The sequence below is a fragment of the Suillus paluster genome (assembly GCF_016628075.1).
Source record: "Suillus paluster strain FC165 chromosome Unknown EDB91scaffold_29, whole genome shotgun sequence".
NCBI classification, from domain to species: domain Eukaryota; kingdom Fungi; phylum Basidiomycota; class Agaricomycetes; order Boletales; family Suillaceae; genus Suillus; species Suillus paluster.
This window is the reverse complement of record NW_024537589.1, coordinates 263,559-289,964: the sequence shown is the minus strand read 5'-3', so window position 1 is coordinate 289,964 and position 26,406 is coordinate 263,559. Positions and strand designations below refer to the sequence as shown.

Genomic DNA, 26,406 nt, shown 5'->3' with positions numbered 1-26,406 from the left:
GTTCTCTAGCTGGACATTTTGGTCGTGCTGGTCACTGGTGCGGCTACTCTCGTTTCCGACATCCTAGGGTTGCCTGTGAATTCGTCTAGTAAGTCACTATAATAGGTGGGAGACGAATGAAAAGAAGGAACGACTGTCTTCATTCTTTCAAGGTCTGGCTACGGGAGACTAGGCGAATCGGGGTGCGAGCTTCTAGCAGTGATTTATGTGCGCCTGCCACTAGTCTTTTGTCTTTTGGTTGCTGAGTACTATACTTATTCATGAATAACTGTCTAACGAATTATCGTATGTGCACGATAGCTCCTGTCACAGCTTAGTGCGTCGATCGAGGAACAGCATTGGCATGTTCATAATTTTTGCCTCCTTCTCCTTGGCATCTCAAGGAGAATATCTGGATCGAAAGGCTTCACCTCTTGACATCTCTCGATCCAGACAGCCACCTTCAAATCCTGTAATCGGATTGACGGTGCATCGTGAATTCGATGACGAAGTGGGTGATCAAGTACCTGTCTTTCGAGACTCTAGCAGCGAGCTTGCCGAAGTCGCTTCTACAGCAGCACTAACTCGAAAGGTTGTGGCGGGAGGAATGCCTGAATGATAAAATGTTATCTGCAATATCTGGAAACTGACATTGACGATACGAGTCAGTCAAAGTTGAACAACAAAGTTCTATCCCAGTAGTCGCGCAGAGGTCTGGTGGACAGCCCGAGAGCTATCTACCTCACGTTTCCCTACTGCTGGCCGACTACCCCAACTGCTCTTTCGAATCATGTGCAAAACTTCCGCCACCTCCAAATACACCAAGTTCAGCATCTAACGCACCCAATCCTTATGTAGCCACCTCGAGCAGATGGCATGAACATGGAGAATGAGCTAAATCTGATTGACTGCTTGTTCCCGCATTCTGATTGGCTGCGCAGACCTCGCGGAGTCAAACGAGGCAAACTTCGTTGCTGTCGAGGTGGGTGCAATTTTCACTTCGCATCGCTTCAGTTCGCCTCGCGGCAACAGAAGCCACTACTAACCTGGTGGTAGTGGTCGAAGATTCAATATCCGCGGCGATGCTGGGTCATTGCTCGTCGACTCTGCAATATAGTGTCCACTACTAGTAGTGCAACTTGACCAAGTACATACTTACCTTCGCGTTCTCCAAGCATTCCACTGAAGGAGATTACAATTAATGTTAACTCGGTCACGATTCGGCCATTAATATGACGCGACTCCGTAATAAATCGGATAAATTCACACATGTGCCAGCACAACCGACTCGGTTCCGACGGCGCGCTGAGATATACCCCCTCAAGCTCCCTGTAACTTGAAACATTTCATCCTGCGTAGCACCATGAACGACGCATTTCCAAAGCTGCTTGGTCTTTTGGGTACCCTTCAGGCTCGTGTTGGCCCCCGAACTAGACTTTCTCTTGGTGCAGCAAGCGCTGTGGCGTTAACGATCATCCTGAGGTACATCACAGCGAAACAACCGAAGCTCATAACGGACTACGCGAAAGTAGCAAGGAAAGCCAACGACACCGGACTCGAGTTTGACGAGTGGGACTTCATCATTGTTGGAGGAGGTATGATCTATTTGTTCCTTAGCCATGTTTCCTATAACCGCTTGAACTCGTCTAGGCACAGCAGGATGTGTTCTGGCATCACGTCTATCCGAAGATCCAAACGTGCGGGTTCTACTCATCGAGGCTGGTGGAAGGTCAGCGCTTTGGAGGTTTTTTTTGCCTTGGAGATGCTGAAGTTCTTAATATCAGCTCTAAAAATGTCACTCCAAGCAAGATACCCGTTGCGTTTGCGAGGTTATTCCGCACTCAATGGGACTACCATTTTTATACCGAGCCCCAGCAGCATGCAGGCAACAAGAAAAAGTATTGGCCTCGCGGTATGGCGTATTCCTCGATTCCAACTTGTCATGCTGATCCCCATCTGTTTAGGTAAACTCCTCGGAGGATGTGAGTGGTTGTTCTCCTGGTAAAGAGTTATTTTGATGTCCCTCAGGCTCTGCAATCAATGCCATGATGTGAGTCGCAATGCATATCCCCATGGGCTGTCTGACCCCTACTATTCTAGTGCACAATATGGCGCACCGTCCGATTTTGACGAGTGGGCGGAAATTACTGGCGACGAATCCTGGTCTTGGAATAACTTCAGCAAGCACGTAATCCATTCCTCATTACCTTTCTTCCGATAACTCCGTTATTCAGGTATATTCGAAAATTTGAAAAATACACCCCAGACCCGCGCTTCCCAAACGTTGATCCACTCCTCCACGGTGCCGATGGACCCGTTGAGATTGGATACAGCGCGCACATTTGGCCAGGCTGCAGCTCCTTTGTCCAGGCGAGCGTGAACGTCGGCATCCCCTTTTCGCCCGATTTTAGCACGACTAAAGGAACGATCGGGACAAACAAGGCGAGTCTTCTTTACAGGTACTTCCGCCTTGAAGTTATAAGGCTCACTAACACCGGTCGATAATATGATACAGACCAGTGAGTTCACTGGTGACCGTCAGGATCAACGAGTGCTGAATACTGATATATAGTGACGTACATCAACAGCAAGAGCACTCGTGTAACTACTGAGTCTGCATACCTCACCGATGAAGTCCTTGCGCGTCCAAATTTGAAAGTCGTCACCCATGCCCGTGTCTGCAAGATTCTCTTTGACACCTCCAATGGCATCCCGCGTGCAACTGGTGTTGAGTTTGCCAGCAAATCTCACATAGGCAAAGTCGGACCCAAGTTCCGCGCACGGGCGACCAAGGAAGTCATCGTCTCGTGCGTGACTGTATCATGTATCTTGAACAATTAATCACCTTGCTTTAGCGGTGGCACCATACATTCTCCGCAGATCTTGATGCTTTCTGGCATTGGTCCAGCTGAACAGCTTTTGCGTCACAACATCCCGGTCGTGCTCGACGCTCCCAGCGTCGGGTTTAACCTCTTGGATCACCCATGCTTCAGTCTCCGGCTTAGGGATAAGACGGGAACGACGTTCCACCATCTTAGGCCTCACAGTTTGCAAACATTCCGCTTGTTCGTGCGCGACTTTATGCGATACCAACTGTGGGGCACTGGCCCAATCGCTTCGAATGTCGGTCACATTTTCCCCGTGCTTACATTGTCGGTGCTGAATAATGGCATAGATCGGCGAGGCTGCATCATTTTTCCGATCAGACGATCAGGTGGTCTTCCCACCTGCGGAGTACAACCATGACATTGAGGACGCCAATTCAGGCCCAGACGCACCCGACCTCGAACTCGTCATGTGTACCGCCGCAGTGCACTCACACAGCATACCCCTCAGCACGCATCTTCAGGCATATCAACTGACCGCTGTCTTATTACGGTGAGTAATCAACATCTCAGCTTCAAACTCGACCGAAACATCTTTGTGCTGCCAGTCCCACAAGTAAGGGATCACTCTTTCTCAAGTCTGCCGATCCTTGGGATGATCCGCTCATGGACCCCAGGTAGGGTACCCGTTTACTTCAACACCACGTTGTACTTATCATGGGCTAGATATCTCGAAACAAAACATGATATTGATGTGCTCGTTCGAGGCGTCCGCGCTGCCTTCAAAATCGCACACACTGCGCCTATGACCTCTATCACCGACGTGCACGCCTCGTACCCTGAACTTGATCACCACTTCTCTCGTCTCAGTGATGCAGAGCTGGCTGATGTTATTCGAGACCGCGTTGAGACGCTATATCACCCGGTAGGAACGTGTTCCATGGGCCCCGGCGGCGTCGTCGACTCGGACTTGCGTGTCAAAGGCACTCAGGGTCTTCGAGTGTGTGATGCAAGTGTTTTCCCCAAACTGGTCTCAGGACACCCGGTGAGTAGAAGCTCTGAAAGCTCCTTGTGAAAGCTGACAGAGATCCAGGCCGGTGCGGTTATTGCAACCGCCGAGAAGTTGGCCGATGTTATCAAGGCTCACTACTCATAAATCGTAGGCTCATGGCGAGCCGGGCAATTTTAACGTAGTACACGGCTGATCTTTTTATTTTGGTTATTTGTCCATCGGGGCAGCACCCTGTCAGACACAATCTACAATTCTGTTATATTGTATATATCTTGATGTACGCTGTTGGTTATTCCCATTACCATGTAGTGTAAGGGACTATGTACTTGCATGTATCCCAGTAGACGATGAAATGAGTTGCTGTGATGACTACCTTGATTATGGATGTGTACTTGCAGTATTAGTGAATGGCCAAACCTCATCAACAGCTTGGCCTTCTTCGCTACTTTTCGCAACAACTCCAAGCACCTTGTACTGCTCACCCATCCCAAGCGGATCAACGAGCCTATTTGCGCCTTCTTCGATCGCCTTCTTCCTCTCTGGAGAGGAAGCCGAACGCATAAGAGCGCCAGCTCGTATTTCTATGCCCATGCGCGTGAGAAAATCGCGTTGGGAAATCGGGCCATGCGTCGAGACTGTACAGGTTCAATAAGTATGAAGCAGAGCACCATCATGAAACATACCCAGGTCAGCCATGGACTCTTTCAGCAATCCAAAATCGACATTCGCCGTAACGTCACACTCTCCGGGACGGCAGAAGAGATCAACAATTTTATGCTGTTTGAATGCCTGTGAATGGTTAGTGGTCAGAACCCGATGTCTACGTCCGAAGTCATACCCGCAAGGAATCGCCAAACGCTTTGTCTGCACCATAGTCGACGATCAGCGCGCATCCTCCACCCTTGGTACCGATGAGTTTCCCAATATTCCGTGCGTGATTCATGGACGCTCTGGATACCTCTATACGCGTCCCAATGGGGAGCGAAGAGAACCGAGGAGATGCAAGTCCGAGGAGGGTCGATGATCCCGTTGGACTTGGCGAGAGAACACGCGTCCAACGCGAAGACATGGGTTGAAATTGCGGGGGAGAGACTGGCTTTGAGTCTGACTCTGAAGAAGGCATGGTATATTTAATGCTTGGATCACTTGAGGGGGCAATTAGCACTTCGTTCCAGCCTTGTTGAGTTCTCTATAATTCCCTCAAGTAAAATAAATTTTCGTTTTTCTGAATGGAACCCACCTCGATGACGTTCACGGGAAGTGCATCGAAAAATTCATGAGCAACCAGCATAGTGAAGACATCTTCCTCGTGCTCAATTTCTTCGATTGCATCATGCCACATGATCTCGAAACCGTCCTCCTGAGAAGCCTTGCGAAGCTTGCCTTCTTGCGAAGCACGCATGCTTACACTGCTCTCAACAAGGTGAACACTCTTTAGTTTTCCAGGTGTGGCAGGAAGCTGGTTCAAGACCTGGAAAGAAGACGGCGAGAAGTAAATAACCACCCGCTCAATATCACTCACCCGAATTATGTCTTCCATAAGCGTCCCCCTACCAGGCCCGAGTTCTACCACTCGAAAGGGTACCTTAACATTCGTGTCCATCCACTGCTTTATCATCCATAACGCAACAAGCTACCCGCAGCGCATTTCGCGCTTTTAAGGTAAGACACATATGATCACAACACAAATCTTACCTCACCAAACATCTGGCTAATCTCAGGACTGGTGACGAAGTCACCTTGAGTGCCAAATACAGCGTGTTCCGGCTTCATGTAGTATCCATATGTAGGGTGCCCAAGACTAAGTTGCATGAACGTGGAGAATGATATAGGACCTGTTGCCTTCATTTCATGAGACCCAAATTTGAGAAGCCGCACGGTCGAAGACCTCACCTTGACACTATCCAGCATTATTTTCTCGACGTCCGTCAGAGCACCGAAGGAGTCACCGGATATCATGCGGGCACGCAGGGTGGTTCTTGCGTGGACCCCATAACGACAATATGGCTGCCTGAGCCACGAAGACACTCCATTGGAACCATACCTTGTAGCAAATCTGAGCATCTATGCTTTAGTTAGTAGAAGTAGTGCAACATGCTATGTAGTTAATTCAACAAAGCGATCTAATAATAGGGTTCCCAAAGTGGAACCCCAGCTCTAAGTTGAAGCTTAGCGCTTAGTACTTTACCTTCCCCGACTCGGTGAATCGCTATACAAACTTGAGAAACGTGGGGGTATGTTCGGGATCGGATGCGCTTTCTTTATCCATATGTGAAATTTCGATCGGTTTTTGGAGTCGGAGGGTATCTTTTGGATCGTGATCTTTAGATGTGGTGCCACGAGACACGAAGTGAATGAGTCACGTGCTGTTCGCTTTCTTCGTTGACGCTGTCGCTCACGACAACGCCTCGGATCGTATTTTTCGAGTTTTTTGAACTCGCTTCTGTGTTATGGACGGCTTGTCTGAGGTTATTGCTGGTGATCCCTTATGGTTTTCCTGGACTGCCAGTGATTTTGCGCGTGTTTCACACACTCACTCTTGTCCAGCTGCGAGTGTGTATCTGACGTTCGCGTATCCGCTCGAACGGTACTTGCAAAGCTGACTGTGGATTGTATCGCCAATTTTTTTTTTACAAACAGGTCACCCGTGTCTATGCTCTGACTGAAGAGGTGCTCGAGGTGCTGTTGTCGTCTTCTCCTGTTGCTGAGGAATGTTGCGGTCGTTCTCGCCTGATTTCCATCAACAAGCACTTCAATGTCCTTTGCGGAGAGGAGATGATGGCTGCCATTCGTGCTCCCAATGTATTTGTTGGTGCAGAAGATGCTGATTCCACTTTGCCGCTTCGTGCGGCACTGGGAAAGTCTTATCCGGATTGCGTCCCTTCAGTCTCTAGCCGTTCGAAGAAGCCTTACGCGCGGGCGTTATTGGAGTTCATATGGAACTTTTCTCGCGTGTTGTTGTCTCTTGACGATGTTGGTTTCTTCAACCATGTTCTTCACGTTGGCCCTTCATTTGATTTCACTCTCAGCTCGCGATCTGATTTCCTCTTGTCTTGTTTTGATTGCTGTTTCTCGTGTATGAAGGACTACTTCCAAGGAACGCTCCGGACCGCTGGGTTGGTTTGTGGCGTCTGTTGTCAATCGCAGTATGATAAGCACGGGTCTTAGCCAGTCATCGTGTACCGAAATATAACGTGTAACAAGCACGAGTCGGTGCCTCTGCGCCGCTATATACATAACTTGTTGTGATTCAATCGCGGCTGTACGTAGATTGAGCATTGCCTCACGATTATGATTGGTAATGAGTCATTCATGAGTCGATGGGAACCGAAAGACGGACACCAGAAAAAGAGCCGCTTGGAGGGAAGCGGGACGGCACTCGGAGATCTTGATTGCGATAATCTGACTCGGACTATGTACAGTAGTATTACCTTGTTTACGAAATTTTCAAAGCATATATCTTGACCGTCCAGGTCGAGTATTCTAGCATTCACTCAGGCTGATCTTTTACGATCCTCCATACCTCCCGCTCTTTTCTGTACTCTATCTCTCATCTAACCCCCCAGGACCAGCTGTAGATTACTCTCCAATAAACATGGCTACTCGTGAGTGTCTTTGCTGCTGTGCAATCGTACATATCCTAAACATACATTACAGGTATCGAATTCGAGAACAGCAGCGAAATCGGCGTGTTTGCAAAACTGACAAACAGCTACTGCCTGGCTGCAATCCAAGGCAGCACGAATTTCTACTCGGCCTTTGAGGCTGAGCTTGGCGATGTCATTCCCATCGTGCATTCCACGATCGGCGGCACCCGTATCGTCGGGAGATTGACCGCAGGTGTGTGATGGGCTTCTATTGCTTTGCCTATAGAAGGCTGATATCTATCATCTCTAGGAAATCGACATGGTCTACTCCTCCCCTCAACAACGACTGATCAGGAACTACAGCATCTGCGTAACTCCCTTCCTGACGCTGTTTCGATCCAGCGAGTCGAAGAACGTCTATCTGCGCTGGGTAACGTCATTGCTTGCAACGACTACGTTGCCCTCGTCCACCCTGACGTTGACCGCGAGACGGAGGAAATCATTGCTGATGTGCTCAAGGTTGAGGTCTTCAGGCAGACCGTCGCAGATAACGTCCTTGTGGGGAGCTATTGTGCGATATCAAATCAGGGTGGACTTGTTCACCCAAAGACGAGCATTCAGGACCAGGATGAACTGAGTAGTCTTCTACAGATTCCCCTTGTGGTGCGTATTCCTGGAAGGCCCCGTGTAGGTGGATCGTAATCGAATTTTTTCTCGGCGTTTCTTAGGCTGGTACTGTCAACCGAGGTTCAGACGTTATCGGTGGAGGTCTGGTCGTCAACGACTGGTGCGCGTTTACTGGACTTGACACTACCGCCACAGAGATCAGTGTTATCGAAGCTGCATTCAGTGGGTCCACCATTCTTGGCTCCTTTTCACCTTTCTTAACGTATTCCACCAGAGCTTCAAGGACAAAGTTCTTCAGCTGTCATTGGCGAGATGCGGGATTCTCTTATCGACAACTGGGCATAATTGAATTTTACGTCACGCATCCCTTTATCGTTACTTATACCTTCACGTCTACCTTCATCTACACTCGAAGTGCTACCTTAGTCTGCAGCATGAATTCTGTATCTTTACGCTTGTAAGTCGTTGGCAATGGAATAGTTGTGAGAGGAATTGATACTGGAGAATAATGGGATAATATTTATCCTTCAAGTGCAATTTTAGGTTTGACCCCTGTTTTGTAGCATTTGGATTATAGTTCGTTGTTTGACGTGACAACTAAGTATGTATGTTGCTCGGGCTCACGAAGGCTCACAAGGACGAATGATGTCACGCGTTGTGTGACAGTCGCGTGACAAACGTATGCACCGACGAGCGCTTCAGAACTAGTATCAGCACATCTTCATGTCCGAATCATCCTCCCCTCCTCAAAGGCAACCTGAAGATGGTCATACGTTCGCCCGAGTAATACAGGTCCGTGCGATAACTGACTAGGATTCTACATCCGCTCAGGTTAGTCTTGACAGTTCATGATCAATAAAGCTGCCAGTGGGTCAATCAAGGAGCTCGATGGACTATGCAGCATTGCACAGCATTGGAAACCAGAACAACTTGTCATGCTACTCCCAGTCTTCTATTACCACCTTGATCCAGCTCGCATCCCCGATGTGGTCACTTCGAGGGACGTGAGGAGCATCATGCTCGCAAGATACTCCCTTAAAGGAGTGCTAGTCACGCTGAACCGCCTCGATTCCCCAAAGGAATTGACGCAGGCACTACAGACCATTGCTGACCACCTTGTATCCAATTGGCATCCCTGTCATCTCTGGGTCAATTTCTTTTATCGTAACTTCTTCGCCTCCAGCAACCCCACTCGCCTGCCGGGTCTTCTCATAACTAGATCAGAAGCGCTAAAGCTAGTTGTTAACATGCTGATGCGCATGGGGTTAATCGGCGACTCGAAAACACCACAGTCATTGATCAACACACCATCTCTACACCCCGTTATCTCGCAGTTGTGGTGTATGGCTGTCACCTCAAAGGACAACGACTTTCTCGCCGAGGCTGACAAGGTAATGGGCAGCAAGGAACAGGGGGCATTCCAGGAACACATGTCATACGTGGTGCAGACATGCCTGGATGTCGACCATCCTTCTTTTACGTCCACCCTTATTCATGTCGCTGGAGGCATTAAAGCCACGGCTTCTATTGCCTCCAAATATATCAGAAATATCCGATGTCTGTACAGGAAGAAGGTTCTTTCTGGACAAAGCATCGACGATACCACTCCATGCGATTCTGTTTTCGGGTTGCCTCGTTGGCAAATAATGCTCATAAATTGCTTCGGGAATTGTGCAACCCTACTATTCGTTACCAGCCAACAGAACTGCGCCTTGCGGGAGGCCTACATCGATCGCAACCTCGTGGCCCTCATTACCTACACCCTTCGTGATCTATGTCAACTCTCTTTAACCCTGAAGCACGATGACTTCGCCAAACATGTCAAGAAGGCATTTGAGGATGCTTTAGGTTACATTGCGTTACTCATGGGAGGTCCTGTGGATGATCTTGTGGCCGTTATATGTCAGGCCCTTCGGGCGCGTTTCCTCCCTACCGTCCTTCAGGCTCATACCTGCATTCCTGGCGCGGATGCGGCGGAATGCCTTAATGCATTGTTAATTACTGCTCTTCGCTCATACCTCACGTTCGACAAGGTCTTGCGGATCGCTGGGAGCGAGCTAGAAGCTGATGAGAAATCGCTAGATGCGATTGCTCAGAGCGACACAGACCTACTACAAGCCTGGAACCTGTTCAAGAAAGACGTTCGACGTTACTTGGACCTTAGAAGCCAGATACCCGCGGCGTCGATCTTCTTCGATCGTCAGTGTGCTGCTGTGCATGTGAGCGAACCATATCACTTGTCCAGACTGTTGCTAATCAGCCACCGATGCTGCAGAACAGTGATGAATGGCATCCGCAGTGGGATCTATTCCAGTGTGCCAGGTGCACGGTTGCGAGGTATTGTTCTAGACAATGCCAGAACATAGATTGGGATCAGGGCCATCGAATGGCATGCAAGTACCTCAAAGCTGCCATTGGCGCGTCTCCCTACATCATGCGACATATTTTGCATACTGAGACGCATTCACAGGTCTAAATGCCTCACGATATGTCAGGAGAAGCCTATTTCTTTTGGCCAAGATTGAAGATGCTGAAATTCAATCCCATCAAGAGTTCATATCTCAGCTGTCGGTGACCGCTCAGGCAGAGCACCCAGAATTCCAAGATTGTCTTGTTCTCGAGATCGATCCTGTTGCAGAGGGCCCTGCAGATAAATTCAAATTCAAGCCGGTGTCCAACTATCTTCATATCTTCCCGGAGGCATCGGAACGTCCATGGCAAGCCGCAGGCAAGTGGCGCCAATCTGCAGGACTGCATAGCCTTCGCCTGCCGCCTGTGATGCGTATTCACGAGGGATATGAGATAACGGATAAACCTAATTTGCTCTTCAGCCCATCGACGGCCCTCAGGATGGCGTTTAAAGAGCACGGATTAGATGCTCGTGTCAATGACGGCGCCTCGAGTGTTTATTATACCGGGAGTTCCTTGTGATTGTGATTGTACTGCGCTTCGTCTGCTACCGTGCTGTTGTAATAGTTTTGCCTCCGATTTCCGTCTGCTGTGCCTGCTCGCTATCTCGAGACCCAATGTTATGATGCTGTCTTTTGTTTTACCATTGATTGTATACCAAATTGCGCCGTAGATAGCCTATGGTACTTATGAAACGTCTTTTTTTATCACAACACACACATAACGAAACAGCTGATGAAATGCATGGAGGATGCAATCGTGACAGCTCACTAGCAATGAAGTTTGCAGGACTTGCCTTCGTTTACCATCCGATGCAGCAACAGGTGATGAGGCTGAAGGTGCCAACCAGTAATGAAAGAGGGCTTTTGTCTGGATGTGCTCGTTATCTGTTCATTGTAACAGGGAGGCGTCCACATGTACATCTAACTGAAGGCAAGACCATCATTGTGCTTGTAAGTCCGATTATGTCGTTGTACGCAGCGAGAACGGGAAATGCGACTACGAAGGGGAATAGTTAGATCGTGAAGGATAGAGCAGATCAGAGTCGATGGACAAGGATACTGAGAACGTATCGGTCCAGATACTTTGGATCAAAAACAGCGGGTGAATTCGATACTGTACTGTACGAGACAATACATGCTATAAATACGAGTGAAAGATAAATGAGAATATTGGTCCTTGGAATGGCGGGGGCAAGCGCATTCGGGTGGTAATGTGGCAGTTGATGTGGTGTGTGCAGCGGCACGTGGTTGAGTTCAGGCGAGAGAGTGGAGAGCTCAGCTCACACTCATCCCTGAAAGGAATGACTTGGCCTGCTAGCTATAAAACAATCAGCGGTCAAGAAAAATGACTGGTCATGTAGAACGAACTTCCGAGAAAACCTACGTGCGATTGGAGGTAGAAGTCGCACACAGCGGAATTGCCGACTCCGTTATCCGGCAACGAATCCTGCAGGGCAGTTGCAAACCTGTCCGCTTCGTTGCTAGAAAAGCGTCCAAAATCAGGTAGACATGGGGAGGTAGTTGAGCAATATCATACCTGTTCTTCAAAAAAGCAATGACCGTTGCTAGACTAACCCACCTTCGATGCCCTCGATTTCGTCTTTCCCCGCGATCAGGGTGCGAGATTCCAGCCGAGATGACGCAGCCTGATCAATAGAAACGTTGATGGCTGCAATGAGTGACTTGGTAGAAAAGAAGCAGAGGAGCTCAGCGAGTTTGCTGCAGACTGCAGTAAGACAGACCCCCGCAATTGCCTAGAGTTGCCTGCGCGGAGGCAGGACACAATCCTCGCAGCACATCAGAACAGCAAGACAAACCATCTACATGACTGCTGTAAGGTGAACCTGCAAAGAAAAGTCGCACAATGGCCGTTGGCACATACTTCCACTTACTGAAAATTTCGGGCGCCCGTCAACCGAACTACAAAACTCGCAAGGTCGCAATAAGTACTCGCTCGCTCTCACTCGATTACAGTCGTTTGCAATGACTTTTTATTAGCTCAAGAAAAATACCTTATTTTGACTATGTTTTCCACTTTCGTACCATGGACAATATGTACAAACACATGTTGCGCGTTTTCGCAACTGAAAAGTCATACGCACTGTACTCACTTGAGGCTTGAACCTTCTACTTGCGAGCTTGCAAACTATGCAGACGGCAGACTATTCAGACATTTATTTTCTACAGAACCCTCTCGTGGCCACTAAATTGAGTGTTGGGGATATATGCAGTAGTGCAACTCTCCAATCCGCATCCACAATACAGACACAACTCATTACCATACTCGAAAAAATTGTACCAGCCCCCATGTATAACTGAGCATCGACAGGAAGAACTGAACTGATTCAACCTGCAGGTATGGGTATGTTGTGTAATCCGCTTCCCTATCACTTACCTCCAGCAGCTCTTCATTCAATGAACTGGTGCGAATGAGCATCCGAGCCATACCTACCATGTCGGTGAGTCAGGGGTTAAATACAGGACACAAACTACTCATACTCACGCAGTAACTCCCATCATAGCAGGTTCTGCACGGTTTATCATTGAAGCACATGAAAGGACAGTGTCCACTCTCAGGGGCAGTGGCAGGTATTGATGCTGCAGATATTGATGCTGTCAAAGCAGCAACAACCGCGAGGACAAAAGATAAACGCATTGCAATGTTTGTGAGGATGTGATATGAGAGTAAATAGATCTGAAGGGGACAGTAGCAAGACGGCTCGATTTTATATGATGAATATTGTTATTTATGGCGATGTAGGACCTAACTATGGCCATCCTTTCGAACAGATGATGTCTGCAATGCCAGCAGATTGCCACCTGAGATCTCCAAAATGCCAGCTCAAATCCGCATGACGCCATAGCTTGTTGGGCGCACATCACTGCCGGATTGTGTACTTCCTAACATCTCGTATCGCCTCTGCATGCTGTCACGTAGTACACATCTGCTTATACGTCAAGTCTACATACCTCAGCAGGCGCGAAGGAACGACTATCTTCCCTTGATTAGTCTGGCTAGGGGAGACTACAGCAGGCAAGGACTTTGAGAAACCGCTGTTTTGACCTCTGCGCGGATATCCAGGTTGTACTGTATCGACCAGTATTTGATCTGACAGATTGCTATAGTTGCGTACGGATGAGCTCGAGCTACTTTCATCATGCCTTTTACGATTGCGCCGCAGCGTGCTATCTTGATCAATTTTGTCGCCCCCACATTTGTCCACCTTGCTCCACGATTTCCGTGGACAGTTTATTACCAACACACCCGTCTAATTCCCGCCCTCTGAGCTTCCCGCTTTCTCGCCCGCCCGCTTTGTGCCCGCCGAAATTTTCGCCTGCTCACCAGTTAGTATCCAGTCGTTATTTACCTCGACTTTCATAATTTACTGATTGAACTCGACTGTCACGCGTATTACTACACCTCGCACTTTAGAATACCGATTCAAATGGTAGTACTGGCACTGCTGTTAACATCAGCCAATATTGACATCCAGACAGCGGATTCGAGCCGACATTGGCTTTGCTTCGCAAGGACGTATTTTATTCCACGTCACATTGCCAATAGACCTTGCTTCACAAGTTATGATCGGACCGTCTGTATGAACTAAGTTCTCGAGATCTCAGGTGGCATTTTGCTGGCATCGCAGATATCGAAAGCGGATTTCAGGTGGATAGGTTCTTCCTACATCGCCACAGAGAACAATATTCAGTACATAAAAGTAAGTCGTCTTCCTACTGTCCCCTTGAGATTTAATTGATCCCATTCACAAACAATGCGTTTATCCTTTGTCCTCGCCGGTATTGCTACTTTGACAGCGTCAATATCTGCAGCACCAGTACCTGCCAGTGACGCTGCCAGTGACCAGTGTCCTTTGTTTTGCGATTATACTGAACAGTGTTGCCTAGGGCAGCAGGCGTCCTTGTCATAGTAATGCAAGAAAATGCTGTGATTGCAGGGGTAGTGGTGATGCATTTGTCTTACAACTGTAGGCCTGCAAATACTGATGCATCATAGCAGTATAGGGTGATGTATCCATGATGCATTTGTTCGATGCATCAACGGATTATGCATCTGTGATGATGCATCATCCATTAATGCATTCAGGATGCATCCACATTCGATGCATCATGCACTTGCCTGCCTCCCGCATTGCACGGTTACAATACCTCGGTTATTTTAGGCGCCTCCCGCTCACCGCCCTTGGCCATTTTAGGACTGATGCATTATGCACCTGCACGCCTCCCGCTTCTCACCACCCTCTTAGGACTAATGCATTACTATGCATCTGTACACCTCCCGCCTCCCACCGCCCTCGCCTATTTTAGGACTGATGCATTATGCACCTGCATGCCTCCCACCTCTGACCACCCTCTTAGGACTAATGCATTACTATGCACCTGCACGCCTCCCGCCTCCCACTGCCCTCTTCCGTTTTAGAACTGATGCATTATGCACCTGCACATCCTCCGCCTCTCACTGCCCTCGGCCATTTTAGGACTAATGCATTATGCACCTGCATGCCTCCCGCCTCTCGCCTCCTGCCCTTGGCCCACAATTTTAGGACTGATACATTATGCACCTACACACCTCCCCCCTCCCACTGCCCCCAAACTTCCTGCACCTTTACAATAGCTTGGCAATTTTTAGTGTGCCCGCTACCTACACACATTACCCATCTACAGTCACTTGTATGGGCATTGTTGCTGCTGCACCTGATAAGTACACACCCTTATGTTGATTTATATACTAGTGTACCTTATGCAGTCATTCACGGTACTTGCTTGGAAATGCTACTGTTCATTACGCACCCTTCCACTGGTAAAAAAAATCAAACAATAAACACAACCACCACCCAGCGATGCAGCACCATATGGTACCTTATGAATTGCATCCAAGCCCCACATAATCTCGCCCAAATAATCTCCATTGTCGAAATTTGCCCGAGTCCACTTGTTCAAGACTACGTAATGGATGACTTTCCGTAGGCTTGAAATATATAGATTATAATATCATATCATAAATTTGACTACATTAGGAAGGTGTGCCGCATTGCTGCTGTTCATTTGAGGTGAATTTGCAAACAAATATTTTTTGCCCCCCTCTTTCAAACCTTAATTCTATTTTGATCTGTAGGACCCCCCCCCTACAGACTTGAATATCCGCCTTTTGTCCGTTTTAGGCCACTAATGCCAGCGATATTTGCTGATGTAATATGCATTGCTCAATGTGTGTGGCACCACTCGAGGTCACACAAAGGTGCGTCATCAACATCTTGCCAACTTTGTTGACGCATTTTTCTCCCTCGTCTGTTTAGACTTTAATACCAAGTCCTTAGTACGAAACTACGACCTGACTACGCTGCATCGGCCTGTGCCTCCCATCCCATGCAATATCAGCCAGTGCCTGGCTCAACCAATCCCCACCCTCTGTCAATGAAAATTTACTTTCCATCCCTACATTTACGGCCAGCTCCCTCACAATTGCTACATATTGGGCTGGTGCACTCATGTGGCATTGTTACTAGTGCAGGGCACTTGCATTTTGCAGTTTTTCAATGAAAAAACACACCCGGCCCTTCCTTCGGACGGCTCAACAAACTCAAGGACTATATGGGTTCAGTGCATTTCCAGTCATAAGGTAAGTGTGTTCATACAGCAGTCCCTACAATGTCTGATATCCCTCCTTCCCAATCTATGTTCAACCCTGATAGCCCATTGAATCCCAAGTTGCGTTATGATGGCGCAGGGAATGCATATGCGTGTGATCATGCAGGAATTTGGCAGTCCCATCCTGGGATTGCTCAGGCCATCACTTGATCACACTGGCTTGAAGATCACATGTCGTATCAAGTAAGTCAATTTGTTGTTCTTCAAGCTTCGTGACATGGACTCACCACTCGTGCCGACTTCTCCCAACCTGGTCACGCATCTGAACCACCAGCCATACCATCTGGCTTGCGTCTTGTTCTGGGTGCTGCTCAGATTCCACTCCCCAACTCACCAGATAGAGAGCTTCATGACCCCATGGCAATTGCCGAGGCTCAAGGATATGCACCTGCCATCAGTACTGCTGGTGCACGTCGCAAGACTGCAGCCAAAGCCAACAAAGGCAAGGGGAAAGAGAATACATCAGGAAAACCTGTTTCTCTATATAGAGGACCATCCTCTATATAGCCCGGATAGCACACCATAGCCCTATACAGTCTATGGCCAGCTATCACAGTGCTATAGACCAGTATAGACATCATGAAAATCTATATATTACCATAAAGTTTGGTAAGCATATTTAGAAGTAAAACAATTAAGTAAGAAGGTATCGCATTTATCTAATACATTATCAGAAGTCCAATCTATAGGAATTGTTGTTCCAAAGTTTGGAACAAGCTGACAAGTCTGTCTAATAGACGACAGTGGAATAACTTTACCTGGCAATGAGCCATCTGAGGAAAGTAAGTGTTTCTTGACTGTATACATTTCATGATAGTCTTCTGCTGCAGGTTTCAATGGAGCATACCACTCAACATATGCCAAAGGGTCTTTGGTCCATGCAGGTTGAATAGAACCATATACTTGTTGTGGCAGACGAAATATTACTTTCAATCTTCCAATACGAGTTCCTATAATGTTAAAATTTTCATACAATCAATGATTATATATATACCAATATTACTCACTTGTTAAACCAGTAGATTCACAGTCAGGCTCATCCATTACTACAACTGTATCAAAGTGTCCAGCTTTATGAGAAATAGGTGGTTGTGCTTTGACAATATCCGCCTCCTCCATTTGATCAAAGTCAACATCATTGCCTAATGAGTCTAGACAGAATTTGAATCCATGATAGATGTCGATATGACTGAAAGGAAGATCCATATCTCTGAGCTGTCCACATGAATGAGAGTGAGCCAACTGAGTGTTAAGATAGGTGATGAGATCTTTCTTGAAGCCTTTGCAAGCATGATTCTGCATGACGTCCAAAATATTTTGGTGAACTCGATGAGGACGTTTGGTGAGGATAACTCTGTGATCTCTAAACCTTGAGTGGGCAAACTTGTCTTCTTCATCCTCCATAGACATCTTGAGATAGCTTTGAAATGATGCTACCTTTTCTCTTCTAGTTAGCCAAGATATCATTTGAGGCTTTTCGTTTCTTCCATTGGAAGCGTACCACCCCTCTTTACAAAAGTCAATATGAAACCTTTCAAACATCTCCGTGTTATAGTTATTGGTGGTTCCAAAGTTTTGGATGTTTTCCAGGTAGTGTTGCAGGGAATGGAATTTCGGAATGTTGAGATGGTCTCTGATACCCAGATTAATGATGACGTCCTTGTGAAGGTGAAAATCTTGTAAGGCCTGTTGCATATATTCCAGAGTGTTGTCGTCATGAGTGGGATATTGGGCAAGATAAATGAAATCAAGGAGGGCACGGTATGAGAGGATTACGCCTCTTGGAACCTTGCCAATCAAGCAAGCCAATAGCACCCTAGCCATATGTTTTCTCTCTTTTCCACCGACTTGACCCAAAGCAGACCAGCCCTTGTAGAAGTGGTGGACGCCATAACAAGGGGGGAGAGTTCTAAGTCTTCTATCCAATTCTTCTTCGTCCATAAGCTCCTGACACCACTCAACCATATGCTTGAATATGCCTTGATAGAGTTGATGAAGTATGTCAGATGTGATAGCCAAGTGAATATCGCAATGAGGGAAATCAAGCCAAAATGGTTAGAATACGCCTCCAGCTACATCCTGAGACATGCACTGTTTACGAAAGGCAGAGTCAGTCTTGGTGGAGATGTTGGCATGGTCAATGATGGCTGAGGTCCAAGGTTGAGTGCGTCTGGCAAAATTTTGTATTTCAGCCAATTCATCCGCTCTAGCCCTACACTTGGGACAAGTACCGTACTTGGTACAGGTAACCAAGCATTGCTCAGGATAATCCGCCACGTAGCAAGCTAGAATGGGAAAGACCAGGCGCACAAGACCATCTCCACCCACTACCTCTATTCCTCTTCTTCCTGCATCTTTCAGCGGTTCCAAAATAATTCTGATGGAGTCATGGAAGAGACGTTGTACCCTGGAAGATACTTCTCTGGCAGATAGCTCCTCCTTTAGGATTTTATCCACGGATAAATACCCTATTAGAATACAGGCATGCTGACCGGATTTGCGTCGTATTGCTCTGGGTATATTGCCTAGCGTCAGATTGACCAGGTATGCTGATTTGGATGCAGAAAATCTTGTGAGCTGAGTTTTGTCGGTGGAGATAATTACAGGAGCTACAGATGCTCCTTCCGGAAGTCTGTCCTATAAAACATATGTTAGTTGTTAAAGAAGTGTAGTCAATATTGAGACGCTCACCTGGACTGCATGCCACCAACGCCCTGTCCACATTTCATTATATATGCGTGTAGAATGAGAAGCATCTGTAAATATTTTTGAAGGCTTATAGACAATATCTTGAGCATGAGCAGGATTGCCCAGCAATGTCTGAATGGCTTCCAACGGATCTCGGTAGTGTAGTTCATGCTTATAGTCCGGCGTATCATTGAAGGCCAAGTAAGTTGATTGCCATTTAGCTCAAGGAGGGATGCTGTCTATGGTTTGATGGAGTCCTCTGATATTATAATATGCAAGTCCTAAACACTCTCTAACCTATTTGCAAAATATCAGCCAAGATATTGATAGGAAATATATAAGTTGACATACACCTGGTATAGCAAACAACCTGTCAAATGCTTTGTGTCCTATTCCCTCTTGCACAGCCAAACACCCTACCTGCCAGTCCAGACGTGATGCAAAGGGGTAGAATAAATTACCATCTTCATCTTCATCAGAACAGTCTGATTCCGCCTCTTCTCCATCACCTGATCCAAATTGTGTCCGCCATTTAGCATGCACTGTCTCCTCCATTCGTATGACCCTCCCAGCAGTAGGATGAGTCTCTGTGACACGCGCATCTTCCTCCTCTGCTAAAGCGGTTCTATGCCTACTAGTAGAAGGACCGGCTACAGGCTCTCCCTGCTCCTGGTCTATGTCCATCATGTGCTGGTTATCGTAGTGCATTTCATGAACTAGAAATAAGGTAAGCACTTAACAAGAGAGCGATATTGCAACTTACTATCTGGCCCCAGAGGTATCAACTGAAATAAATCATCTTCCGCCTCATCCTGCTATCCCATCTGGTAGTCCCTCCATACCTTCCTCATCCACCCTATCCAGCTCTCTTCCCTTCCCTAGCTTATACCATTTACAACTTGCAGCATTGCGTAGATGAGAATTCAGTCCTTGTGTAGTACCGAATGTGCGAATGCAGCCTGGAGCAGGGCATTTATAAGATGTTGAACCCTCAGCAAGAACACGCCTGCTGTGCACCATTTGATGGAAAACAAGAGAATGCAGAAAGAGTCTTAGGAGGAGCGTCTATGCAAGCGTCTACTGCAATGAAAGTTGTCAAAATATTGCGCCAAAAATACAATTGCAATAAGTATAGCATGTTACATATGATACAAAGCTTATGCAAAGGCTAAATGACTTGTAAACTGTACAACACGTATGATGGGTTGTCCTTTGAAATCATAAAAATAAAGTCTGATAGTCTGACCATGCACACTTTGCAAATCATGGACCTAAGATGCCCATTCCTTCCGAAGTTCCTTCAGCACCACAGGCGCGGCCATTACATTAATGCGATCCGCTGTCTTTCCACCAGTGCCTTTCAGGTACTGTGACGAGTTACCAGGCATGAGCTTGCGTTCTTGGACTGGGGGACAGGGCATGCGAGCAAAGAGATTGAGATCGGCATTTTGACGATCCTTGTGGTACAACAAATTCATGCACAAGGCAGGGAGCATCTGTGAGCATTTGGCAAATCCGCCACCGCCTACCGCCCTGGCCCACTTGTTGGTCATCTGTTGAGGCTGGCAGAGATGGGCCAATGTACGATCAGTACAGAGCTTGAAGAGTGCAGTGTTGATGACGTCGAGCATGCGGGAGTGGCTTGGTGCGTTTCAACGAAGAGGATCGTCCTCATCTCCTTCAACATCGTCCTGACAGGCTCATTTGCCCAGTTGTTACCCAACACTCCGTCCACCATACCGAACCCTGCGTCAGTAGCCAGATAGTGTTGTTTTTCTACCGCTTCATGCCAGATCTCCTTCTCTATGGTGTTCTCAAGCCAACAATGGACCCACATCTCCCCTCCGCTAGCTGTATCGGGGTGTGGAACTTTCTTCAATCCGTACGGTGCATCAAACATGAATGCGAGGGTGAATAACCTTCCAGATCATGTGCGATTTCATGTTGGATGTTATCTTGGCCTGGTTGTTGTGCGAACATCATCTGGATGGCCATCCAAGCTTGAGTGCCCTGTACATATGATGCGATGAGCAGGAGGGCAAAGACAATGATTAATACTTACTGTCAGCTCATAAATGCCACCCTTTTCCTTGAATCATTCTAAGTCATTGTCGATATTCAAAGAGCCGTAGCCAGCAACATCGACTTGAAGACTTTGGACAACGTGCTTGGGCTTGATGTTCACCTTCGGTACGTGATGAAGGGGAGCTTGTCGTTTGGATGGACCGTCAGCCGGCTTGCCTTGAGAAACGCTATCAAAACCGCGCTTGCGTGTAGCAGCAGAGGAATCGGGAGGGGCATTGACAGCACCAGGGGTACTTTTTCTCCCATCTGTGCCCTTTCGTCCTCCTTGTTTGCCTTTGCCTTTACCCGTCCCACGTCTTCCACGTGAAGGTGCAGTTGAAGCTGGTTGAGAAGGGATCATGGAAGTTGGGGGTGCAGAAGGGATTATTGACATTGAAGGTGCGTCCGAATGTGGGACGGGGGAGACGTTTGTTGGTGCGGCTGGTGCACAAGAAGCTGAAGGAGCGGCAGAAGTATCGGTAGAAGTACCAGAGGCAGAATTGCATGGGGCGAGAGTATGAGAAACCGAAGCATGAGCAGGAGAATGTGCAGGATGGTGAACCAGAGAATCGTCAAAGTGAAGGGCTTCATCTTGGGAGGACAGCGTTGAAGCGGTGCCAGCATGCTTGGCAAAGATCTTTGATGGGGGTCTTCCTCTCATAGATGTGCTTCGCGTATTCCAGGAGGCAAACGCATGATCGTACAACAGGCCGCGTCGAATATTGCTTGGATCAATTCTGGTATGATCAATGTAACCCCAGTCTGACATCGCTGGATGAACAAGTCCCATGTTCCACATGGATGTGTCAGCTTGCATAAAGGAGATGGGAAATAATTCGTCGGTCTCATTGCCACCCTCTGAGATGATGTAGGGCGAAAATGCCTGGCCATGTGCTGCAATTGTATTCAGTTTACAAAAAAATATATTAAAAAGATTAAATCTTACATCGGATGCAATCCGCAATCGCAACTAATGCCTCATAGACACAGCTGAATTCGTATATGGGTGCGCAAACAGATATAACCAAGATCGGGTGAGCATCCACTCCTGGTAAACTTCACGAGTCACAGGTTCCAGCTTTGGTACGGTGACGCCTTCAGGCACAGGATGGCTGTGATCATATTTGTTGACGCTCCTAGCCATGCTCTTGTGTGCCAAGGCCAGTGTTGGAACACCCCAAAAAGACCGGTTGTAGACAGTGCTGCTCCAGACATTGATGTCGCCAGTCTGAGATATGGCGCTGATATCCTTCAGTGAACCGATGCCCGGATGATCATGAAGTTGAAAGTGTGGAGGTGGTGAAGCAGGGCCAACAACAAGTCCCTCAAAGAGCAAACGCGTAACACCCTGGACGCCTTTCAGTCGAAGGTAGTTGAGAATCATCCCTTCTGTGTGTGGTGCGGTGAGATCAACCCAGGTATCTTTCACCACCACATCCACCTCCTTCTCCATTCCCTTGAGCCATTTCTCCATGGCGCCCCAAGACCCACCCGATTGCAATGCCTGCGCAATGCGCTCACGTGACAGCGTGACATGATGGGCCATGGTCCTGCGTCCGTGAATATTATTGCTGATGAACAGTACCATATTGATTGGCACCTCGGGACCGAAAACTCTTGATCGTATAAATCGCCCAGCTTCGTTCTGCATGATGGATGTCTCCAGACCCACCATACCTATCGCATAACATTGTGAGCTAATGACTGTATGAGCGTGATTGAAAGACATACCAGGATCAGCCAGCGATAAGTATAAAACAAGCTGAAGGAATTCCTCCGTATCGTCCATGATGTTTAGCATATCAAGGCAAACAGCGCCTCTGCAATCGAAAAATGCAAATGTAAACGCTTCGCCCACGAACATCAAGATGATGACAAAGTTGCGAGCATCCTGACAACTCCAGATCGTGTTAGCTCGCTTTGCCATCTCATCAAACCACTCCGGTTTATCCATGTCAACACCGTGCTGCTTCATCTCAGCTAGCGTGAAGACACAACGCCAGTCCTGAACAAGAGGGTCGCTGGCAGTAGTATGATATCCGGTTTGCGTTCTTCAGCAGACCCAGGAAGAGGTTTCTGACAATATTCCGAACTCCAAATCCGCTTAATCTTTGAATCGCCTGCTAGCAAAAGCACCTCTTCGACTGAACGATTCATAAACTTGGTCATACGATCTTCTGTGCTGGACCCGCCACCTTGTTGGCGATTAAAGTGAGGTGCTTTCAAGTCAGGACAATCTATTTTATCTGTCCAACCTAGCTAATAGATGAGAATAGACAAGCATCAAAGCATCAAATTTCGCACCTTGATCATTCAAATACCCCTTTTCTTTAAACCTCTGCAGAACACCCTTCATGCTCCGGAGCTTGGTAGGATCACCTAGATTTTTGATGTGTTGGAAAATAACATCATCACGACAGAGCCAGTTGATGACGTCTCGTGCGATGGCCTTGTTGTCTTCCATTTGTGTCGCAACAAATCCTTCAGAGGCCCAAGAGGAATCCAAGGGCTGCGAGAGTTAGAGGCCTGAAGGTGTTGCAAGGGCTGTGGGTGCTGCGAGGGCTCTAGAAATGCCCTGAGATTGCGAGCTTGTTCGACTACTGCTCTTTGATATCCCTCGTCGGTCTTAGCAACAAGACCACGGGATTGAACCTCCAAAAATAAACAGGTCAGCCATCGCGCCGTATAGAGAGGAAAGTCTCTCACCGTGTTATAACTTCGGTGTTCCAGATGAATAAAGTCTGGTGTAGCCATTGTTGAAGTGGTTGGTATAGGAATGGAAAAAGACGGTTGGTGGCAAGTGGAGGTCGTGCGGATAAGGGTTGGCAGCGAAGACACAGGGTTATCGATGAAAGAAATAAAAGACAAGGTCAATACAAGGGATTACAATAGAAGCACTGACTTACCTTGATATTTTCTCCGAATTAGCTCCAGACCGCTGCCATTGATGGGCTACAGTCATCTGTCTGCCCTTATTTATGTCCGCTATGCAAAAAGTTGTGACGTGTGGAGCAGGAATGAGTATGATTGGTGGAGAGCTCTGATTGGCGGAGAGCCCTCTGATTGCAGTGAACTCGCAATCATAACCCTAGACTAGGGTTATTGTTTGGGCGAAATGGTTGAATTATGTTACTGTACACGTTCTCAAGATCAGCTTCTTGGTATTCATAGCCGCATGCATGGAAACGTACCGTGGAATGTTGTGAAGTCGTACCGATTGGTAAAGTAAACGCTCTGAGGTAGCAAGTTCAGATAAGTTGAAACAATGTTAAGGAAGCGGAAAGTCATGGACAACAGTCAAACTTGGTGGTCATGTGACTGATACAAACAACACGTCAACAAACGACTTTGACGAAATTCTTCTATCGTCTGGCTCATATCCTCTACCTACTCGTATTTCACTGGGCCTTTTGGCTTTGCTCAGGGATGACGTGGAGGTGTTTTCATCTTTGACCACGGCTGTCCAAAAGTAAGTTTTGTTCTTTTCCCAGCGCGCTTCTCTCTTCTCGCATTCGCGACTGAAGTCTCACGTACTCGTCGCAGTTCTCTGCCAGCCCTGCACATCATGTCTTCCCCCTCATGTATCTAACGACGTGACTCTACTCTTCCCTCAGCGCTGAACACATCCCAGCGCCCTTCTCTCTTCTCGCATTCGCGATCGAAGTCTCATGTCCTCGTCGCAGTTCTCTGCCAGCCCTGCACATCATGTCTTCCCCCTCCTGACCCTGGTGGATCTAATGATGCGACTCTACTCCTCCCTCAGCGCCGAACACATCCCAGGGCCCTTCTCATCGAAGTCTCACGTCCTCGTCGCAGTTCTCTGCCAGCCTGTATCATGTCTTCCCCACCTGGCCCTGGTGTATCTAACGATGCGACTCTACTCCTCCCTCAGTGTTGAACACCTCCCAGCACGCTTCTCTCATCTCACGCACTCGCATTCACGACCGAAGTCTCACGTACTCGTCGCAGTTCTCTGCCAGCCTGCATTATGTCTTCCCCTCCTGACCCTGGTGTATCTAATGATGCGACTCTACTCCTCCCTCAGCGTCGAACACCGCCACTGGCTTCCACAATCCTACAAAATGCACAGACAGGGTGTTCAGGCACCACGACCACAAATTTGAGTGGACAATTGAGGAGTTTAGGGAGTGGTGTGAGGGTGTTGTGCAGGAATGGGGATAAGATGTGGATATGACAGGAGGAGGTGGACCGGTAGTTAAACTTTGTAATTGCCAAGTGCAATGTGATGAGCACTGATTGGTGGAGAGCTCTCTGATTGCAACCAACTCGCAATTTGAACCCTAAGCTAGGGGCAAGAATTTGTATCTTACTTAATTATTTATCCATCCTTCTTGCCCCAAACCAGCGCCTTCTTGGTTCCAATAAGTCATGTCCCCTCCATTCAGATTTAACATGCCAATTGTTCTCTCCCCTGACGCAGCAGATCATCTGCTACAGATATTGGGAGACAGTGGACAGCTCCCACCCACTTTGCATGACTTGTATCAATATTTGACTGATCAAGCTCATATTCAATGCTCGTTGTCCGATACTCATTCCCCCTCATGCACACCTATTGATCATTGCAACTCAATTCCCATTCCTCCTGTTATGCATCTGCCGCTTGATTCATCATCCTCAACAACTGCTGGCGACATTCTGTCCGAGTTACCTGCTGTTCGTCACCGAACACAATCACACACCGAGGACTCTGGTTATTCTGATTCATCCCACCCTACTAAACAAGCTCGTCTTTCTACAACACACGCACGCAATGGACCGCCAGGCGAGTCACCTGAGCCTGGTGGAAATGACAATCGTAATTGTGGTGCTTATCATGATTGTAATCGTGGTGCTAGGAGGTTGCGGTTACGATTGCGGCGTGCTGCTGCACCTGGTCAGGACCCTCTGCGCCTTGATGATGGGGAGGAGGAGGAGGAGGAGGAGGAGGCAGCGGAGGAAATGGAGGATGAGGCAGAGATGGAGGAAGGTGATGTAGGCAATGTGGCGAGAGCAAATACCAGGCAAGGTTCATGGCGTCACCGTCACTACAATGACCCCAAGATCACATGTAGCGATGAAGCTGCTACGATCATTGCAGAACTTGCATCCGCTCACTGCAACTCAACCATCCACAGTCCCCTGAGCTGGCTGCAGGATATCACCAATCATGTACAGACTCCATGCATGGAGGACGAGTCACTGATTTCGGTTGTAGTCCGATGTTGAGGAATCATAAGTAAGGACGTTCGTGCCAACTTCCTCGTCATGATGAACTATATGACGCTGGTCTGCAAGTGCCAAAGGTGTGTATTCTATCCTTGTTCTGCTCTAACGAATTTAAAATACGATCTTTTGTAGCATACGCCTCAAGACTGGTCTTCGCTTGAAAGCAATATACGACCAGGAAATCAAGCTTTATGGTTCTGCAGGAAAGATCTCTTATTGAACATTTGCAGACTGGCACGCTATTGGCAGCAAATTTATTGCTCTCGCCAGTGGCGGTTCCATTTACATACTGGTGCTCATCGCCGGCTTAGGGCTCA

The 26,406-nt window shown here is 47.7% G+C and overlaps 10 protein-coding genes across 10 annotated transcripts; 5 read left to right on the top strand and 5 right to left on the bottom strand.

The window, feature by feature from the left end:
* Window positions 1-1,342: 1,342 nt before the first annotated feature.
* EDB91DRAFT_1248930 (uncharacterized protein) lies at window positions 1,343-3,960 on the top strand (the record flags this gene model as incomplete). Its single annotated transcript, XM_041322996.1, has 13 exons — window positions 1,343-1,574; window positions 1,630-1,708; window positions 1,764-1,891; window positions 1,944-1,961; window positions 2,008-2,029; window positions 2,080-2,142; window positions 2,214-2,438; window positions 2,568-2,786; window positions 2,835-3,102; window positions 3,155-3,357; window positions 3,413-3,481; window positions 3,531-3,849; window positions 3,898-3,960. 13 exons carry the CDS (start codon window positions 1,343-1,345, stop codon window positions 3,958-3,960), a joined length of 1,908 nt encoding a protein of 635 aa, XP_041176739.1.
* Window positions 3,768-6,030, bottom strand: EDB91DRAFT_1203007 (S-adenosyl-L-methionine-dependent methyltransferase). Its single transcript, XM_041320680.1, has 6 exons — window positions 5,710-6,030; window positions 5,512-5,658; window positions 5,057-5,449; window positions 4,655-5,005; window positions 4,500-4,605; window positions 3,768-4,451 (listed from the first exon to the last, which is right to left on the bottom strand). Exons 1-6 carry the CDS (start codon window positions 5,878-5,880, stop codon window positions 4,195-4,197), a joined length of 1,425 nt encoding a protein of 474 aa, XP_041176738.1. The 5' UTR covers window positions 5,881-6,030; the 3' UTR covers window positions 3,768-4,194.
* Window positions 6,031-7,202: 1,172 nt separating this feature from the next.
* On the top strand, window positions 7,203-8,649 carry EDB91DRAFT_1136353 (translation initiation factor 6). Its single transcript, XM_041318834.1, has 5 exons — window positions 7,203-7,421; window positions 7,474-7,656; window positions 7,714-8,066; window positions 8,132-8,252; window positions 8,305-8,649. Exons 1-5 carry the CDS (start codon window positions 7,412-7,414, stop codon window positions 8,373-8,375), a joined length of 738 nt encoding a protein of 245 aa, XP_041176737.1. The 5' UTR covers window positions 7,203-7,411; the 3' UTR covers window positions 8,376-8,649.
* Window positions 8,650-8,657: 8 nt separating this feature from the next.
* Window positions 8,658-11,152, top strand: EDB91DRAFT_1136351 (uncharacterized protein). The gene is made up of 4 exons (XM_041318833.1): window positions 8,658-8,822; window positions 8,876-10,249; window positions 10,306-10,447; window positions 10,501-11,152. The coding sequence occupies exons 1-4, from the start codon at window positions 8,754-8,756 to the stop codon at window positions 10,959-10,961; spliced, it is 2,046 nt and encodes a 681-aa protein (XP_041176736.1). The 5' UTR covers window positions 8,658-8,753; the 3' UTR covers window positions 10,962-11,152.
* A 1,621-nt stretch (window positions 11,153-12,773) lies between these two features.
* On the bottom strand, window positions 12,774-13,174 carry EDB91DRAFT_1136345 (uncharacterized protein; the record flags this gene model as incomplete). The annotated part of the gene is made up of 3 exons (XM_041318832.1): window positions 12,964-13,174; window positions 12,846-12,900; window positions 12,774-12,797 (listed from the first exon to the last, which is right to left on the bottom strand). Coding segments are annotated over exons 1-3 (213 nt in total), but the record flags the coding sequence as incomplete, so codon positions are not given.
* Window positions 13,175-16,108: 2,934 nt separating this feature from the next.
* On the top strand, window positions 16,109-16,615 carry EDB91DRAFT_1082498 (uncharacterized protein; the record flags this gene model as incomplete). Its single annotated transcript, XM_041315496.1, has 3 exons — window positions 16,109-16,202; window positions 16,275-16,291; window positions 16,424-16,615. The coding sequence occupies 3 exons, from the start codon at window positions 16,109-16,111 to the stop codon at window positions 16,613-16,615; spliced, it is 303 nt and encodes a 100-aa protein (XP_041176734.1).
* Window positions 16,616-19,088: 2,473 nt separating this feature from the next.
* On the bottom strand, window positions 19,089-19,504 carry EDB91DRAFT_1082497 (uncharacterized protein; the record flags this gene model as incomplete). The annotated part of the gene is made up of 3 exons (XM_041315495.1): window positions 19,089-19,093; window positions 19,150-19,212; window positions 19,258-19,504. The coding sequence occupies 3 exons, from the start codon at window positions 19,502-19,504 to the stop codon at window positions 19,089-19,091; spliced, it is 315 nt and encodes a 104-aa protein (XP_041176733.1).
* Window positions 19,505-20,067: 563 nt separating this feature from the next.
* Window positions 20,068-20,696, bottom strand: EDB91DRAFT_1248925 (uncharacterized protein; the record flags this gene model as incomplete). Its single annotated transcript, XM_041322995.1, has 2 exons — window positions 20,068-20,337; window positions 20,391-20,696. The coding sequence occupies 2 exons, from the start codon at window positions 20,694-20,696 to the stop codon at window positions 20,068-20,070; spliced, it is 576 nt and encodes a 191-aa protein (XP_041176732.1).
* A 195-nt stretch (window positions 20,697-20,891) lies between these two features.
* Window positions 20,892-23,324, bottom strand: EDB91DRAFT_1248924 (uncharacterized protein; the record flags this gene model as incomplete). Its single annotated transcript, XM_041322994.1, has 6 exons — window positions 20,892-21,754; window positions 21,807-21,850; window positions 21,907-22,537; window positions 22,592-22,881; window positions 22,923-23,115; window positions 23,165-23,324. The coding sequence occupies 6 exons, from the start codon at window positions 23,322-23,324 to the stop codon at window positions 20,892-20,894; spliced, it is 2,181 nt and encodes a 726-aa protein (XP_041176731.1).
* A 1,925-nt stretch (window positions 23,325-25,249) lies between these two features.
* Window positions 25,250-26,089, top strand: EDB91DRAFT_1248923 (uncharacterized protein; the record flags this gene model as incomplete). The annotated part of the gene is made up of 1 exon (XM_041322993.1): window positions 25,250-26,089. One exon carries the CDS (start codon window positions 25,250-25,252, stop codon window positions 26,087-26,089), a length of 840 nt encoding a protein of 279 aa, XP_041176730.1.
* Between the last annotated feature and the right edge of the window lie 317 nt (window positions 26,090-26,406).